At 39.9% G+C, this 20,296-nt stretch overlaps 1 protein-coding gene across 1 annotated transcript in view; it reads left to right on the top strand.

Annotated features, from left to right (window-relative positions):
* trpc5a (transient receptor potential cation channel, subfamily C, member 5a) overlaps nt 1-20,296 on the top strand; it is a 115,045-nt gene that overhangs the window by 93,996 nt on the left and 753 nt on the right. The window contains exons 13-18 of the mRNA XM_020610155.1: nt 1,415-1,536; nt 10,966-11,161; nt 11,616-11,825; nt 14,781-14,822; nt 18,066-18,155; nt 20,054-20,293. Of these exons, the coding sequence (XP_020465811.1) occupies nt 1,415-1,536; nt 10,966-11,161; nt 11,616-11,825; nt 14,781-14,822; nt 18,066-18,155; nt 20,054-20,293 (900 nt within the window). The remainder of the gene's footprint in view (nt 1-1,414; nt 1,537-10,965; nt 11,162-11,615; nt 11,826-14,780; nt 14,823-18,065; nt 18,156-20,053; nt 20,294-20,296) is intronic.

Raw genomic sequence — 20,296 nt, forward strand, 5'->3', positions numbered from 1 at the left:
AAAAATACAGATAATAAAGGAAGCAGTGTTTGTGTTTTGCCCTTTTTTCCTTTGCAGCAGTGATAGTCACGTTCACGTGATCTGGGTTCAAATGAGTTAGCAAGTTTTGATATGATGCCAAAAACATACATATATAAGTATGTATGTCTGTGGCCAAAAACATACCTAATCACCATGGAATGAACGTCTTAATATAAGGTGGACAGGTGTGCAAAAAAAAACAACAATAAATAAGGTGTGTTCTTGTCTTTTATTGTGTTTCAGTGGGAAGCTGAAGTGTTCCCAAACAGGAGAGCTTATTGATAAGGCAGGGTCTTCTAGCTCTGCTTCTCATTTGCATTGACCATGATGTTTGCTAGCCAGAGGCTTGGCTAAGCTAAGCATGCTGTGTGTTTTTAATGTGCTCCAGTCTGCCAATTAATATGTTTGTGTGGAAGCATGGAAAAATGTTCCTCATACAAAACAAACCTACTACTAACTACTATGAAAGACTGCATTTGGTACACATTTGCACCATACCTACAGTAAAGTCCTGTACCAAAATAGTATGAATGTGTGTATCTTTACATCCCTGCTACAAAATATTAGCTTGAGTTTTGTAAATGGTCATATATATATATTAATGTATACATATGGCACTTTTCTACATATTGATGCACACTCAAAGCACTTTACACTATTTCCCATTCACACACACATATGCTCACACTTGCACACATGAGTGACATCCCCGGGAGCAGCTGGGGGTTCAGTGTCTTTCTCAAGGATATTTTGACATGTGGACCAGAAAAGGCAGGTGTCAAACTGCCAGTCCTCCGGTTAGGAGACGACCCTCTCTACCTCCTGTGACACAGCCGCCAGAACCAGGATTGTCTTGGTTAAACAGTATTTTATGCATCTCAGCCATGTTTCCTTTTTAGAAGTTTTTATTCCATTTGACTCACTGCAGTGTATATCTGATGATCACGAAAGCAAGCAAATCCTCAGCAAGCTGTACGCTTTATTGTTAATTTCAGGCCTTTTTCATTACACTCAGAGCTCATTAATTTCTTCCCAAGGGAACTCCTATTCTAACAATACAATCCACATGTGAATTGTTTATCTCCCTGAGGTCCTAAAATCAATCCCAGTGAGCTTGAGGCACCACGTTGCTTTGTGCTCACTCGGTAGCAACGTTATGCAACACTGTAGTGCTTCTGTCCTGTTTCAGATGAAAGCAGTGTTTTAAAATGAGGAGGAGTGGGTCAATCCCTGTAACAAAGTGTAACACCAGGCCCCAAATGACTGAAAAGTTTCACTTCAAAATGAACAAACAAACCTATGTCCAAAATGTATTTATTAGTTCTAGCATAAGAATGTGTTAATATGAGGATTTTATGAGAGACTAAAATATGTTTCTGTGTCCCGTGTGTAGGTCCTGCTGGCATTTGCTAATGGTCTGAACCAGCTGTATTTCTACTATGAGACCAAGGCATCAGAAGAGCCCAACAACTGCAAGGGCATCCGCTGTGAGAGGCAGAACAACGCCTTCTCAACGTGAGTACCATCCCTATTGTGTCCTCCACGTCCACGTGTCTTTACAAATATGTAAAAGCGTGAGAGTGAAAGATAATGGTGAAACTATACTAGTCTGGTATATTTATATGTCTTGTTTGACTACAGCACACACACGTTGGCATCCCCTCTCTCTACATTTCTTATCTAAGTGCCACCAGCAGGTTGAAATTTGTTAATTTAATATAAATAATTTTTCTGAAAAGCTATATCTCTACAATTATGGATTGTCATGAAATTTAGTAGAGACATTTATGTCCCCCTTAAGATAAATTGTATACCTTTGGTGCTCTTGACCTTTTTTCCCCATCTAGTGCCGCCATCAGTTCACAGCTTATGTTTACCTTGTTCTCCATCTCAGTTTAACTGAGAGATCCTTGGATGTATACATTTATTTATAAACCCAGCCATTCATTTATATTGAGACAAAGAATCTAAGGAGCCCTAACTGTACTGCAGTAACAGTTTAGTTTAGTGATGATTTAGTCTTTGGGTGGTAAATAAACCCTAGCTTTATATGTGTGTGTGTGTGTGTGTGTGTGTGTGTGTGTGTGTGTGTGTGTGTGTGTACAGTCCAAGTACAGTGTGTGTTTCTGTAGGTGGTGCATTGACCATAATTGCAAATGTGGAAGGCAAGATGGGGTTTAACTTATTGAAAAGCCAAGTTTGAATTTATTGCTCATATGGCAGTTCTGCAACACACACAAACATACAGAGCACAGATCCAGTGCTGAGGGAGGCAGAGTGGAAGCCAAGCCGAGTCAGTGGGCTGAATATTGATGAGGTGGTGGTTTGTTTTAGATAATAGTGGTATTGATTTGCAATCAGTTCCATTACAGTAAGTGCTTGGGACAACAATAGCCCTGCTGTATGCTAAAACAAGAGCTCACACTTCCAACTTTAAAATGCTTCTTGTTTTGATTGAAGTATTTTTAGAGAAGAGATTATCTTGTGGGTTGTAATAAATGTCTGTGGCTTTAATTTTTTTTAATGCTGAATAGATTCGAGATTAATACCAGTTTTTCTTCTTAATCTGGACAAAAACCTTATGCTAAGGTCACGTTCACATGTTTCAAAGCTGAAATTTGATCTTATAACTCCCAATCTATCTTTATTAGCTTCCAGTTCAACAAAGGATGGCTTTTAAATTATTGATAAATGTTTTTAAAGCATTGCATAACCTGTCTCACTCTTATATATCTGACCTCTTACATTTCCATACCCCAGCTAGATTTCCTAGATCTGCAGCTTAGCGCTTGTTGTCTGTACTCAGGTCTAGACTAAAGCGTTGGGGCTTTCAGTTAAGGTTAGGTTATGATTGTAATTCTGGTGGCTTACAAATTCTCAATGCTGTCAAAGTATCAATGTTATGTTTTACCAACCAAACAAACCCTCATTTGTATGACTAAAAGGCACATGCATGGTAAACATTGACTTAAATAGACAAAAGAGTAAAAGATATTACCAGGATTTCTGAACTGTGCATCAGCTCTGGCATGTTGCTGGTATATCAGAGTCTGCAGGATAAAAAAAATCAGCCTTGTGCTGAAGCTAAACGAGTGAGCAGATCGTTGCAGTGATGGCTGAGATGACACATTATGCAAACGGAACGATCACAGCCCTGTGGGCAACACAGCCTGCATCAACATTCATGTGTGTTCAATGCAAGGATTATTTCCTCTGTGTGTATGTGTGAGCTTTGCAACCCACTGTTTCACTCTGTAATTCACACACACTTATCAACATTTATGAGTTATTTCACAAGATTGTTTCCTGTTTTTGGTCAGGTGTCTTCCCTCTGCGTCTCCTCCTTCCTTTTCTCACTCATCTGTACTTATCACCTTTAATGTGCTAGAGCGTTTTGCACTATGGCAGCATCAGTGTGTGTATGAGTGTGTGTGTGTGTCTCTCACTCTGTTTGTCTCTACCTCCCTCTCTCTTTTCTTTGCCTTCACACTTCCTTTCACTATGCAAACCCCTATCTACTTTTTGCACACATCTCTCTTCCTCTCTTTTACACATTTTCCATCTCCCTCAGCATGGGTGCTAACTGGCTTTCTGATTCACCAGATAAGATGTGATGTTAGGCCTTTTCACCCAAATCCATCATGTAAACTCTTTCAGACCATATTTCAGGCTTTAAATCCGAAACTCGGTTCTTTCATTGTTTATTTAGGTGATCTCTACTTGTCAAAGAATCATGATTGGACCAATAACAGATAAAAAATGGTTGTGACTGTAATGTTTTTACACTGCAGATGAAAATTCAACACTAGGGAGAATCTTTATATTGGCTGCTGTTTTATTTTGCTTATGTTTCTGCTTTTGTATGCATTCAGTTACCAGTTTGCAATGAATACAAAACTAAAACTAATGCAGTCCAATGCTTGATTTATGGTTCTGCCTTGAATTTATGGCATAGGTAATGTGTAGCCTCATAGCCTATGCTGTAGCCTGACATGCACCTCTCCAGAAATGTAACTACAAGTCACGGTGATGCAGACTGCAGCAGCTGTGATTGGTTGCATCACATTTCCTCATTCATGTCTCTCAGTGGCCGGATAAGCATGGAAAATCCCCCCTTGTTCTGCTTCAGTTGGTTCAGTGGTCATACAAACCATCTCTTCCAACATCTTCTTATCTACATGATCTTATCTACGCTGTTCCAACATCTTTTTATCTACATGATCTTATCTACATGATCTTATCTACGCTGCAGTAATTTCAATAAAACTACAGTTAGTTTTAACTCCAACATGACCCATTTAGTTTCAGTCACCATTGTTGGCAAGTGGTGTAGCAATGCAGCACAGAGGCATAAAAACCCCACCGCCTACTAGTGTTTAGGTGGTGTAATTGCAGGGTGACTCAGACACACCAGATCTAGACACAGGTATAATGCTCACAATGGCGTAGGCCACTTGCATAGTCTACAGCGTAGGCTCTATGTAGATTCAACACAGTACCATAAATCAAACTTAATACAACATCCTAATACAACATTGCACCTTCATGAAGGTGATCATGTTCAGTTTTTACTGGCACTGCTTTAGAGAGGCATTGATTGAACTTTATGATCATTTTGCAGGCTGTAATTTGTGATGATGTTGAACTGTATTGCACTATAATATTTTTATGACTTTATCCAACCCTGTTTAACTCAATTAGGTTAGATGAAATAACAGAAACAATCTCTGGATAACATAAAACAATTCAACAGCACTACATTCTCCAAAATGACCAAATGATGCTCAGGAATATAAACTCTACTATAATGGATTTTATGCAGTAGTTCTTATCAAATAATTACATCAATATTTAGCAATTCTGCACCTCATGATTTACATCCAGGACTAACCAGCCAGTGCAAAAAATACTGTGTCCTTTACATAGTGATGTGGAAAATAAGGGTGTGGGGTGGTGAATGAGCTCAAGTGACACAGGAGTTCATATCTCATTGCAGACCTGCAGTTAACATTCATGTTTTTATTAACCATGACCAGGATCTTTCTTTAATGTTGACTGTACTGTAGTTGCAGGAAAATTGGACATAAAACTAAAATGTGTCCATGACTCTGCAGAATCAACCAACATCAGCAGTTTTGTTTGGTGATAAGGTCGGATAGTCCTGCCTCAGGAGCAGGAACCCACAACCCAAGGACTGGAAGCATGATCATGTGATTTAATGCAGATAAACTCACCAAACGCCAGTAGTCAAGAGTTAAGTCTAGTTCATTTGGCTCACAAATGTTATGTTGACCTGAGCTACTTCACAGAGCTGGCTGTGATCTACAGCTACATACTGACATGACATGTGGATTGGCCAAAATGTCCTCACAGTGATGGCATTGAAATACAATTTGTCCACACAACCATAGGAACACACACACAATCTTAAATATTCATAAGCATGATAAACACTATAGGCTGGAATGATTGAATTGTACACCATTGGGTTGCCAAGTCTAAACACACAACCACAATGTTTCTGTGTCACACTACAACACACACATACTTTCTCTCTCTCTCTCGGCCTGAATCCCACACAACTGCAGAGCTATAACAGTGAAATGACCAAGCGGCTGTGAGGATCGGCTGTAGCGGTTTATGACTCGGCTTAATAGAGGAGACAACTTGGGAGGTGAAGATAGGAAAAGACACAAGGCAAAGAGACCAGCAGGGAGGAGAGCACGGTGGGGAGAAAGCAAGGTGAGACAGAGGAAGGAGATGAGCCGCAAAGAGGAAACAGAGTGGATGAGAGGAAAAAAGAAAAGAAGAAGGGAAAGGAAAGGGAATCCAAGGAAGAAGAGACCAGAGAAGGAGAAGAGACATTAAAAAAAAAGAAACAAAAAAGAAAAGAGGAAATGTACAACAGGAAACAACGGGACAAAGGGAAAGGAGATGATGAGGAAACATCGGCTAGCAGAAGTGTGAGGGGGAGAAAACAGTTGGAAATGAGAGGAACATTAGGAAAAGTTGAGCAGAGAGGGCAGGGAGGAGACAGGAGAAAACATGAAAGGTTCAAAAGGCAAGGAAGGAGAGGAAAGATAAATGAAAAGACTATAATCAGGGATGCAATCCTGTTACCTTTCAATGAGCATTTCTGATTTTATGTCCAAAATGGCCACTCGCATCATGCAGATCTGCACTAGAAAGGTTTGGAGTGTATGTGTACATCAGCTTCACTTTCTGTTAGAGTATTGCATGAGCATCAGGGAAATTGTTTAGGTGTACCAGTACGAGTGACTCTTGAGTTCTTGACCCTCTTGTTTGCAAACCTCAGTGTAGAAATCCTTCAGGTAGCAGCTTCTCCTTTTTAGCTGGTGCCGGTCATCACTGTGTCTGGTTAAAATGTCAAACAGCAGGGTCATAACCCCTGTTGCTAGCTAATGTTAATTCCATATATTGATAGACTGATGACCTTTCTAGGATGTAACCCCCCCACCCCCACCTCTTGCCTGATGTTGGATGGTACTGGCTCTATTCCCCACATGACAGTCAGTCATTTTTGTAGCAAGGAGATGATATGCATAGAATTCATTCACTTACCCTGTGGCTGTCCTGACCAGTTTGATTCAGTATTCATTTTTAATCCTATACAAAGGTATACCTGTCTTCTCAGGAGCAAACACCTGAATTGAAACCATGTAGGCTACCTCATAAATCTATTAATTCAATGAATACATGCCTCAAGTTGAAGACATGCCTGATTCCAGTGTGTGTCATTTTATGATGTTTATATAACATACAGCATACATACCTGCCCCCATAACATTCAGCAGTGTGAGCAAATGAACCATGAGGTTGCAAAAACTGTAGCCAGCGGCCATGTGGCATGTCTCTACCTACAGTCTCCTGCTGCCTCCTCTCAGTATCAGCTGCTGAGTGTAGTGTTTTTTTATTTCTCTTTAATAATGTGAACAATGCATTGGAGGTCAGTGACAGACTTTTAAAAGTAGAACAGGCATCTGAAATTGACAAAATAGTTCTTTGTCCTTGGTGACACACCACCTGGTGGCACCCCCAGCAACTGTCTAGCTCTCCTGTGTGTAGAAATAACCCCTAGTGGTATAAATAATGAATGAATAGATGGATGGAAGTAAGACAAGAATATCAGGAAAAGTGTTAAAGGCTGAAAGGACTCCATTAAATAAGCAATACTCAGTTCAAGTCAGTTTTTATTTATGGACACCAGTTCCGTGAAGAATACTTGTTAGCATAGAGCCCTGCCCCCATTTTGATAGCAGGTTCTCTCAGTAACTTGCTTTGTCTCATGCTAATGTCTTGCAAGATGCACAGCTTCTTTTATTTGATTTTGGGCAGAAAAATCACATTTTTGCACCATCACCAGTTTGCACCTCTGAGAATAATCAGTTGTTAGTAGAGATAACTAAATTGTGCTTGATGAAATAAGGAAAGATTAGAAAGAGAACAATTTATTTCTCGTTGCTTGGTTCCATTCACTGTCCTTTCTTCTCCCCTTGTCATTCTGTTCATCTCTGTCCTCCTTTTTTCATCCATCTCATTCACATCCTACATTTTTTTTTCTCTGTTTCATAACTCAGATGCAATATCACGCTTGGTTGCTTCATTCAACATTGATCCCCCCACACGCTGTGTTTTTCATTCCTTGTGGGGACTTGACATGGACTTGCATTCAATTCCTGTAGACTTATCCTAACCTTAACCATAACCACTACTTGCCTAAATCTAACCCTGACCCTAATACCTAACCTTAAACCGTGTTGCCACCCTAAAATTCAGTGACCAGAGGCTGGTCCCCACAAGGATGACCGCGTCCCCACAGTGTGAGTGTATTAACAGGTTTCGGTCCCCATAATGTATACACACACACACACACACACACACACACACACACACACACACACACATTTGAACACTCACCTCATTCTCTCATTTAACACACAACAATGTACATTTACAGCTCACACGATCACTCGCATGCTGTATATGTAGATGCTCACACATTATACTAATAAAGTGACCATGCACATTCACATAGCTTATAGCAACACATACTGTGGTCCTGCATGACACTGAAATGACAGTAAATGATGGAGTGTTGAATATTTTATGCAGCATAGATACACTACCCTGCAGACAAAAACCCTCTCTCTATTTCTTTCTTTCATTCTCTTTATCTTTCTTTCTTTCTTGTGATATAGTGTCAGCCGCTGCCAATTGTTGCTTCATCAAATATTCAGTAACCTCCCCTGTAACTGTGACAGAGACAGAAAAACAGAAGACAGATTGAGCAGAGATGGGGCAATAAAATGAGGAGGTAAACAGGGATGAAGTGACAGTGAGGAAAGGGAGATGGGTGAGGATGAACAGAAGGAAAGGAGGTCATGAATCACAGAGTCGATGGTAGGATAGAATAAAGGTGAGAAAAGAGGGGGAGGGTGAAAAATAGACTGGGTTAAAGACAGAGCAGATCGGGATGAACACACTGAGCATCCATCAGCTGGTAGATTCCAGCATTTGGCTGTTTAAAGTGAAGTTGTCCTACACATTTCAAAAACAAAAAGCCAGTGACATTTGTGAAAATATTCAGTTACCAGGGTAACTCCTGTTTTATGAAAAGTGAGTGAAGCATATCACTATGGGATGTGCTCCCTGGTGCGACCAATCACAGAAGCCGCTACCACCACGTCTGTCATGGGACAGCTGACTTGCATAGACCAGCTCGTCCACTCGTTACAACCATCTGCAGCCCCAAACATGGGATTCCCAAGCATATTTTTTTCCAGACTAGGGCAGCGCTGTGAGATGCCTCACTCAGTTTTCAGAGAACCAGGTTTACCTTTGTAACTAAACATTTGCCTTCAAGCCTTACTTGACCTTTGACCAGAAAAATCGAGTCAGTCCATCTCTGAGTCCTAAATGGGCATTTGTGCCAAATTGGAAGAAGTTCCCTTTCAGCATTCCTCATATGTCACATTCACAAGAATGGGGCAGATGTGAGGGAACTGACCTTGACCTTTGATCACAAAAATCTACTCAGGTCATCCTTGAGTCCAAGTGGACACAACTGCCGAATTTGAAAAAAAATCCCTCAGGGCATTTGTGACATATTGCATTCCCAAGCATGGGCTGGATGGAGAGACTACTCAAAAACATAATGCCTCCAGCCACAGCTATTGCCGGCACAGAAGCATAAAAAAGGTAGCTAGCTCACTACACACCCACACAAGCAGGCATTGGCGTGTTTGGTTGTTAGCTAAGACTGAGCAAGAGCAGGTGCTGGTCTGCCACAACAAGAAAAGCAACACCAAAATCGAAACCAACTTTTCTTGAAGAAAAGAGAAGTAAGCTAGGTTTAAAAAACATCACACCCTCAAAAGTGGATGGTCCGGACAACTTGAAAAGCTTTTGTGATCTTGACTTTGCTTCTGGCTCACCAGTGGACAGCGTTTTGTGTGATGCAGAAACAGCTAAATAATCAGTAAACACTACAGTTAGGCTGATAACTGAAAGGAAAAACTGGACCACATCAGTGAAACTAAATTAGAGAGACTTGGAAAACTGAGCTTTTCCTGTAGTGTCCAGCACAGACACGTGTGTTTAGCTGCTGAGGATGCAGCTGAGGAGAGGAGACCAGCATGAGTTGGCCATGGACAGCCTTGCTGCCAAGCAGACCACAGCAGAGCAGCTGCCCCCTGCTGTGAGGCTGTAGTGGATGCACATCATCCCAGTGTGGCTTGGTGCAGCTAAAGCAGGCGGTTTTCACCGCAGGGGTCTTGTTGTTTCCTGTTGTGCGCCATTCATTTTCTGCAGTGCACACTGCTGGATGCATTAACAATCCTTTTTTCACAGACAGATGTTTTGACATGTCACATTAGGAAAAGCACAGGTGTAAATAATAAAATTAATGATGACTGATATCCAGTTTCAGGGTTCATTACTGTTATTAGTAACGCCTGTGCTTTTTCTTCTCTGACTAATTAAAATATTGGCTGTGAAAGGTGACTAGTTGGGAGGAAACCCTCAGAAAAAAGCCAGAGTGGACCTTTGTGCTAAAATTGTTTTTGTCAAACTATTGTTTTCAAGGTCCAGAATAGCCATCATGCACTGTGCACTATGTTTAGCAAGATAATGATCTGCATATCACTGATGGCAAAATATACAGTATTTTACTTTGAGGCATTTTTACTTCTGTTTGATCGGATTTTAAGTATCAAATCGTTTTGATGTCGAAGTTTTTTTTCCTGTTTCCTTGTATAGTTACAATGAATACATTTTTTTGTGCAGCATGTATTTGTGTTGCCATCTGGATGCACATTTTGTGCCAATGAGTGCCACATTGTTTTAGTTCAGCACCAGTGAGACCGACAGTGCTAACTGTGATGTATTCGACTTGTTATATTAAAATTTGCTGGCTGTCATCACCAATTTTATTCAAACTGAGCTGTGGTCATGAGTTTGAATAAAAATCATGAGGTGCATGGATTTTGATATTTTACTGTGGCACTAAGACACATCCTATCTCATAACTCTTTTTCCAGCGTCAGCACTACTGATTCCACCTGAAGGCTTTTATACTGTATATTATACCAAGAAGAATCTGAACCTGACAGTGTCCTCTCAGCAAGCACTAGCAGCATTAAACTGACAGTTTAAGGCAATAACCTCTCGAAAATGTACTTCTTGAAATTCAGACAGGTTATTATGAACACTTTTTTGTGTGTTATTTAAAGTCTTGTTTTACTCTTGTTCCCCTGTGGTCACATTTATAATTAATATCTGGCTTTGCTGTGTTCTTTATTTAAAGGAGATTTGTTACCTGTACTACTTTTTGTAATGCTCTTTTGAAGAATCATGTAAATATAAACATGACCAAGTTTTTACTTATTCTCCCTTTCTCTCTCTCTCTTTCTCTGTCTTCTTCAGGTTATTTGAGACCCTTCAGTCTCTATTCTGGTCAATATTTGGGCTGCTAAACCTGTACGTCACCAACGTGAAGGCTCGGCACGAGTTCACAGAGTTTGTCGGGGCGACCATGTTCGGGACGTACAACATCATCTCGCTGGTGGTTCTGCTCAACATGCTCATCGCCATGATGAACAATTCCTACCAACTCATCGCTGTGAGTCATCACATTAAGTAGTGCAAATTGATTAACTTACTAGTTAATCAGAAGAAATGCTGTCTAGAAAATGGAATAGTCATGGACTAAAAAACACAACGCTACACCTTGAAATTAAACAGCAGTCCTGTATTTTCTGATCCACTAACCCACCTCCTCCTAACACTGACTTTGTCCCTCTGTATACTATGTCACCTGACTTCCTCCTTTGCTATGGCCACTAGAGGTCACCTACTGCAGCTATAACATGTTACTGTTCCTCATAATAAACTGCATCATAAATTTGTCGTAATAACACCATATGGACTTGTTTTACAGGATGGCAGAAACTCATTACTTTGCTGTTCTGAATTTGTTTTATTTCATTATAATTTGTACTGTGTTTCTATTGGGTTGTTGGACTGAAGACACCAATTTGTAAAACAAAAACAAAAGTCTCCTTGTCTTCCTCCAGGATCATGCTGACATCGAGTGGAAGTTTGCCCGCACCAAGCTGTGGATGAGTTGCTTTGACGAAGGTGGCACACTCCCGGCTCCGTTCAACATCATCCCCAGCCCCAAGTCCTTCTGGTACCTGCTCATGTGGCTCCACAACAAGCTGTGCAGGAGAGGCCAGCCGCCAGGGGACGGCGGGCGCAAATGTGAAAACCTCAGAGAGTTCACAGTAAGTGAAGACAAAAGTGGGTTCTTGTATTGTGTTGATGCTAATCTTTTTTAGAATATTTCTGCTTATGATAATATTATTTTTGCATAGTTATTTCATCATTTAAAATTATTTCCAGTTCACTTGAATTTGTTTTAAATCAGGAGCAGACTTACTTCTTTTCTTTATCTTTATTATTGTGCCATCCATGTTACACTTACTGCATCTCAACCTCAAAGAGGAACTTGCATATTTTTTCTTCTGTATGAAAAAAATGACACATTTGAAGTTGAACTTGGATTTGATTGATTCTGACACTGTGAACTTCGCCGTCATGTCCAACCTACAAGTCACTCTGGTGCTCCATTTCTCCCTCAAAACGGCAGCTGCATGCAGAAACTAAATGTTCTATTTTTTCCTGTGTAGTCTAATATGCTGGCCTTACGCCCGTCACTGAATAGGCATGCATATGAACTACAGGCCATATGCTGATACTGATGTGAATCTGCTTAAGTCCAGTGTCTGCTGTGTGTCTGAGAAGTTTGGCTTGTTTGGTCAAAAACAAAAAGGATGAGAGGTCATTCTTGACCTTGAAAACCTCATTTGGATAATTTCCATGTCAACAGCAGATGGTCCTGACCCGGTAGCAGGTCGCATGACTCACTCTGACCCACTGCTGCAACTTTGTTTTGGCTTATGGCAGCTTACTGATCATCCTGTTGCAGTACGCACAGGTGTACTCATTTTTGTTGCACTGATGCTGCACTTTGGGGCCTTTATATACAGTTTATTTGATCTAACCTGTTTGTTTTTAACCATACACAAGATCAAGTAACCTGTACTTACAGTAAAATAATAAAATCATTGTCAGTTGGTACAATTTGAAAAATAGAACATTTTATTGCCATTGGAGAGGGGTGTCCTCAGATTTGTTGTATTCATGTGTCATTTTATGACAAAGACAATCACACAACACTGATGGACATCAGCTGTGCATCTATAGGCAGAAGGAACATCAGTGGATAAACACGTCCTCATAAGTACATTTAACAATCCAGTCATCTGGAGACTGTGAGCAAGCAGAGCAGAAAGATGAGGCTTTTTCACACACACACACACACACACATGGAGTACAGCTGGCATGTTCCCCTCAGCTGGAGTCGGCTGAGTTACATAAGCCAACCAGCCCACATAGGTTCACAGAATCACACAGTGCTACAGTAATCTGATCAAGGGAGAGAGAGACTGTGTGTGTTGGAAGAATAGGCACAAATGTGTCTGTATTTGTTAGCAGCTATAAGAGAGATAAAGGAAGACAAATCAGAAGCATAGATGTAGATGGCTGTGAAACTGAAGTGAAGAAGTGAAACGGAGACAGTGAAGTGCAGTACTGAACTCTGAAATGTCAGTACAATAAAAATGTGCTCAGAGATTATGAAACCAAAAGGCACAAGAAGATATAGGGATGATGGAAATTTAGGAAATAAGAAATGTTGATGCATGGCTACTGTTGAGACCACTGTAAAGTGATAAAACATACAGTATGCCTGAAAAGCACCTTTGAGTCTGAGGAGGAAGGATGCTTAATCAGAAATTCAGAATTTTCCTCAAGGCAGAGTTGTAGTTGAGACACAAAACACTAAACTTTGACTCTGAGTCAAGTCTTGAATCCCCAGTGTTTGAGTCGAAGTCAAGTCAGTCACCAAAGAAAGTCAGTCCTCATTACCCAAGTCCGAGTCATCAAGTTCTACAATAAACACAATTGACACAGCTCACAACTTCTTAAAAAGAGCTTATTACTGTGTGAAAAGGTAGCCAGACAAATACTCATAAGTGTGCACACACACGCACTACTTAGAAGTGAACAGCGTACATTTTTTTTGATCAGCAGTGTCTACCGAATACAACATGGTGCAGGTGAACATGTTTTAATATCAATATTTTATATCAAATTATTAACTTCTGAGTATAAATGCAGTCATTACTCGAGTCCGAGTCATCAGTGCTCAAGTCCAAGTCGAGTCTCGAGTCTGACTCAAGTCCAAGTCCTGGGCATACAATTTGAACACGGTTGAAGATCCTGCTTAACAGTGACTTATGAATCCAAACAGATTCAGTCTTGAATCAACGGCAGAGTTTACAACTCTAGCAGTGTTTCTCTGCTGATTAGCAGCAGTGTCACAAGTAAAATGGAACAGCTGAGGCCATATTGATGTGTGTTTTGTGAGTAACCCAGTCTTAAGATCTTGTCATTTTACCAGTGTTTATTTTATTCACTCACACAGAACAGTCATATTTTGCATTGGGTGTAGACTAAACACATTTATTGTAACGTTTTGCTGATTTTTTTTGCTTATTTTCTGACTTGAGTGTGCAGTTACTATTGTCTTTTTCTTTTCGCTCTATTATCTTTCTAAAACATGTTGTTTCATAATTGTGAATAGTGTTTACTTGTGCTCACTTTGTCCACATCTGCAGCATCAGTTGCAGAGTGAAAACCCCACGAATTATATAGGTATGTTTGATGCTGTCGCTCTCTAAAAGTAACCTGAACACTCCTCAGTATACTTAATTCAATTGGAGGAATCACTGGATGAGGTACATCCAGAGATACTTTCCCGCTATCTGTCACTGGGATGATTCTGAGGATTGAATCAGAGCATCAACTAAAAGCCTAAAATATAGATGAAGAGCAGAATGTCTCTCTCCAACATGTTATTTATTAGTAACTATAGTTCATTACTCAGCACCTCCTCACTTTGGAGGATCCAGGGTGTCAAAATGTCTTTCTGCCAGCCAAAGGAAATTTGTTACCATCTCTTTTGTTGTGGTATTGTACTTTTGATAATTTAGCTCTTAATGTACTGTCATGTTGGCTGAGAGGAAAACTGCAAAAGGAAGAAACAGAAAGGCAGAAGAAGAGCAATGACAACAAAGATGTCGTGTATTTAAAATGATCTCTTTTTCTCTTTGCAGGAGCGTCATGCTGACAGCCTGCTACAGAATCAACATTACCAGGTGTGTACACAGATCATGGATTCATGTGTGTCTGTTAGAGGTGTGTTTGTAGATGTTAGAGATCTTTAGACAAACACAATACCTCCAATCCAGTACCTGATCCAACCTGAACTATCTAGATTTGGTTTCTAGTGTCCTGCTGTTCCAGAGCAGGTCCAACTTTAAGAAATAGTTTAGATTTCCTAGAGTTAGATAGGAAGATCAATGTCACTATATAGAAATATGAAGCTAGCTTAGCTTAACATAAAGACACAGGGAAACAGCTAGGCTGTTTGTTTAGTCTGGACAACAAACTGAAAAAAGGGTTAAAAATGACCGGTTGTGTTTTACAGGGGTTAGGTGCTGGGCTTTTTCTTGGCCAGGTGCAGTGCTGATACAGTCTTGTTGTCACCGTGAAGTTGCCAAAATGTTAGCAGCAACCCTAGAACTACTATCCACAGCCAAGCAAATTGTCGAACTATTCCTGAACAAGATCCTCTTGTGATGCAAAAAGTGTGGTTATTACAGTGGCACTGAGAGCTCAGCAGCAACTTGGGAAAACACATGCAGATAGACAAAACAGAAGCAAACTTAGAGAACAACTTCACCAATTTGACAACACATTTAGAAAAAGCCCTGCAAAGTGAGAAAGCACAACCAAATTTAGAAACAAGTAGCAGAAACTACAACAGGAATGTCTCCAGGGGAGACACAAGGTGCCTTTCTCAGTCTGGCTTCTTCTCTCTACTTGAGTTCTTGCTGACTTGTGAAACATCAGTCACAGGCCAAGTACTGTTCCAGTTCACAGTCTACATCTAGCCACGTCCAGCCAAGTACAGATCAAATAACTGGAAGTGTTTTTGTTTCGGTAGCTAACTTTAAAAATTCTGACGACATGATTCAGATGTTATTACTGATGTCCACTGGTAACCCTACAGCTCAGTAGTAGTGTGCTTGTGTTTTCCATATTTGCAGGATGTTTCTGTATGTGATTTTTTTATTTTATTTTATCTTTGGAACATTTTTCTTCTAAATGCTGCATGTGCTGATAAATTGGCAAAGCTGTTTTATTAATCAGCTTGTGTTGTCTTATGTTGCAGTACCTTCAGCTCTCAGAGCCGCTGTTGTTTATAGAAAGAAGGAAGAAATGAGAGGGAAATGAACTGCCCATTATGCATTAAAGACAGTAATACACAAAGAAACAGAACAGGGTGATAGTGTTTCATTTGATAATCAAAGTTGTTTTTTTTTACTCAAATTAAAGAAATATAACAAGTAAAGCTGAGGGAAGTATGTGTTGTACTGGTAGACAGTTAAAAACATGATGTTGGGGCTGTGTGTTTGTTTAAATGCACAGGTAGCTAGTACATCTCACGTTAGGACAAACAATGCAACAATTAAGCAGATTTTGCTGGAGAAAACTCTTAATGAAAAGAAGAATCCACATATTGTAAGGACTGTGTCCAGTTCTTTGTTCGATGAAGGTTTGATGCTGTCAGTTTACTTTCATCTGACTTGGTCAAACATTACTAAAAGCTTTCTCCTATTAAAGGTGTCCAGTAGAGATGTCTTGTAAACAAATCATGTCTGCATTTGCTGCTCCACACTGAACTTACAACGTACAACAAACATTGTTAAATGGGCTTTTTTCCCCAGTTTATCAGTTCAGTGAACATTTGGTGTTTGGTATTCAAGGTGAAACAGGCCAGTGTTTTGGTCAGAGGCACTTAAAATATTAGAGGAAAATATAACCTGCTTTTTTTATCAGCAGCAAATAAGTTCAAGTGTTCACAAAAGCATCAATAGCATGGGATTTGATATTAGATTTAATGATGTGAATCCATCCAAATTAGTATTTTTAGAGTTTTCAAAAGTCTCCTTTAATGTGAGTTAAATTGAGAGAGAACACATTTTAACTCTTCAGCACTTGTGAACAGTAAAAGAAACAGTTTTTGGCAGCTACAACTGTGAGGGTTTGATGTCTAGTTTGTGGGATTTTTTAAGAATTTGTACAGCAATCAACCGAGACTGAACTCTTGTATTTTGACACCTCAGCACTAGCAAATCCAGGAACGCCAGTAGCTTCTGTTTGGCAGTGCCGATTCTCGCTGTGATATCTCTCCGTGTTTTTAAGGATTGTTGTATGAATCTGTCCTTCACTTTAACAGAGTGTGTGGTGTGTTTTGGCAGAGGCGGAGAGTGACAGCATGCCAGACCGTCCTGTTTGGCAGTCACAGGTGTTGACTGTGGGAGGGCGCAGTGTGTGTGTGTGCTGTAGCAGTGTGTCAGGGTTTGAATTGATGCCCACTGAGCACCAAATGCTGGTGAATTTGTCTTTGATCTGTAAATCAATAACAATCACCCACCTCACTGTCTGATTAGTTGAGACTTTGAGATTAATGAGAGGGTAATGTTTGGGCTCATCAGTTAGGTTGAATTCTGTGTGTGATCAACCAGAAGTGAGCACATCTTAGGAAGATTACGCAGTAATGATTTTACACACCACAGTTAAAGCACTGACTATAATTAATTCTATATGCATTATACATTAGGTTTTTGTATGCTGGAAATAGTTCAGACCAACACCTTATCCGGTCCATCTACCTGTGCATCGTACCAGCTTTTATCTAAATTAGAGAGTAATAATAGAAAGCACCTGACTAACATTGGGCCGGTAATGTATTAATTTCTTAGAACTTGTGTGGAAAAATATAGGAATGAATGAATGAAGTTTTTATTATTTTTACTGTCATGCATTCAACTATGCTCATGTATACGCTTAGAGGAGAAGTCTCCAAAAATCCAAAACACAAAGGAAAGCAGTTCCAATAGATTTCTGTCAGATTTTCAAGGCAAGGTAACATTTATGTATATAGCATATTTTCAAAAACAAAGGCAATTCAAAGTGTTTAAACAATGCTAATAAATAGATAAAACATCAAAATACATTACAAAGCAAATTAGATTAAAACATTAAATGCAAATGAACAATTGCATGACAACACAAATTTGACAGACTGTGGATTCTCACTGTTCTCATTATACTTTTGTTGTATTGCACGTCTTCCCAAGACAAACCTCTTAGTACGTAAACATTAGAGGCCAGCGTACTTTCTTTTGGAAATTTGAAACGGTCAGCTAAATACACGTAGCACAGTGAAGTCAATGGGGCAGCTGTCTTACTGACTTTCTAACAAAGTAATTGATAGTGATAGAAAGAACAAGGCAGTTCAGTAATCACGGTGACTGTCTCCTCTCCAACAGGAAGTGATCCGGAACCTGGTGAAGAGATATGTGGCAGCCATGATACGCAGCGCCAAGACGGATGAAGGACTTACGGAGGAGAACTTTAAGGTGGGTGAACATGATTTGCATCTGTTGTCTTGTCGACACCATATGTGTATCCAAATAAATAAATGCAAATGATAAAGAGAAGTGAAAGAAAACACAACAAAAAAGTAACTTTCAGGATGTTTACACCTCACAGCAGTGCATCTGCAAATAGTTTTCATTTAATGTGCCTGACAGGGTTGCTGCACAACCCATACAGAATATAAACACCAAGTATCAAATACATTTTTCTATTGTTTCTCGTTAAATCCTATTGCAGCCGGATGCCCTGCAGAGCTGCAGAAACATCAGGTGCATAGTCACTGTTTATTAGTGTTTATGCTGCAGTGAACAGTGTAGGTTTTATTGGTACCAAAGGCGCAGCCGCTTTTTCATCACTAGAAGATTTCTTAAAAGATTAAAAGAATTGTATTAACTACCACCTGCCAACTGTGAAGTGCACCTTCTCCCTGTTTTCTGCTCAAAATCTGCAGCTCTGATCAGTATCAAAAGTTCACAGTCAATTTTTGAGGGGAGTTTCTTTGCTTTTTCCAAAATTTCTGAGCTGTTTTTGCTCCCAACTCTTGTTTCCCGTGATGCGCCAGGAGCCCAGCCTGGCCTTTGAAGTGGAAAGTTCCTTTGGGTTTTTCAGTGCAAAACAACATCAGGTGCACAACTGACTGAAGCAGATTCACAGTTTGAGTTTGTTAATATGTGTGTGTCTGTGTGCATTTATGTTAGAGATGAGGAGTGTTTAAAATGTGTAACTAACATCAGGTGCACATTGAAGTAAATCATTGTTTTATTATGGATAACATCCCATATGACGAAGAGGAAAGAAAAAAAAAAGAAAGAAAGAAAGCCATGATAATGATCATGTTTAAAAGAACAAAAGGATTCAAGCTTCTGTGTTTAAGTTGTGTGTGTGTGTGTGTGTTATTTCTGCCAGAGACAGGAATAAAAAGAGAGCTTAAGGTAAACAGATTGAAAGTCTCTGTAGGCATTGTCCACAGGTGACCTCAACGCTGAGCAGCAAACTAACATGCAGTACATTTGGTTAATAACAATTTAATACAACGTTTCCAATGAAAACATGAAGAGTTAAACACCTTACAGATGGTGGTGGACTGATAATGGCCCACATGACCACATTGTTTATGTTCATACTGTGTTGAATGAGAGGCTGTGACAGATTAGTTTCAGTGCAGAGTAATTATTAACTTTTTTGACTGTACAATGTCAATTATAAAGCACTGTACAGAAGCTCCCACTGGTCTTGACCTCAGTGTGTTTCTTCTCAGAATATACTGTTTAATCACCACAATGACATTAAAGACTTTGAAATGCATTAAGAGTAAGTGAATTAAGCTATTATAGAATGACTTAAGTCCTTCTCACTCCACCAAAACCCCTCTTTATTCACACATTTCTCTCACTTTCTTAACTTAGCCACTCGGTTTCTCTCGTTTGCTTGTCTCCCGACCTTGAACTTCCTCTCTCCATTGTCTTCCTCCCTCCTCTTCACCCCTGCCTCTGTAAACTGTTTCTCCTCCCTTCTCTCATTAAGTCTCATCTCTCCCACTACCCCTCCTCACCCTCTTCATCTTCTTCCCCTTTGAGATAAGATATTTATTCAATTTCTAAGCTTTAGAATCATCTTTGCAGCCTTCCTGATGAAAATGTATTGGCTTAACCACAGTTTTTCTCCTGTTTCTGTAGATCTTGTTCCGGTAATGATTTTTTCTTCTTTTGTTTCCTGACCTCTCTTATCACTTCTGCCACTCTTCTTCTTTTATCTGTATTTAAAATTCGTTTAAATGATGCATAAAGTTTTTACTAAAACATCACAGTTCAGAAACCTATTTAAATATTATCAATAATTACATTTTATTCACAGCAGTCCTGTCCCACTCTCTTTCCAGGAGTTAAAACAGGATATCTCAAGCTTTCGCTATGAGGTCTTGGATCTTCTTGGTAACCGGCGCCCTCCCCAGCGACACTACTCCTCCTCTAGTGAGACGACAAGAGACGATGACGCTGTACCTTCAGAGGATGACGGAGAATCAGGTAACAGCAGGGGTGGAGCTGGAGGCCAGAAGTCAAAGGGTGTGACCTTCATGACCCCACTGGAGGATGATGGCAGGCCCTCACCAACACTTGGCGTC

This window comes from Monopterus albus, unplaced genomic scaffold, assembly GCF_001952655.1.
Source record: "Monopterus albus unplaced genomic scaffold, M_albus_1.0 scaffold104.1, whole genome shotgun sequence".
NCBI classification, from domain to species: domain Eukaryota; kingdom Metazoa; phylum Chordata; class Actinopteri; order Synbranchiformes; family Synbranchidae; genus Monopterus; species Monopterus albus.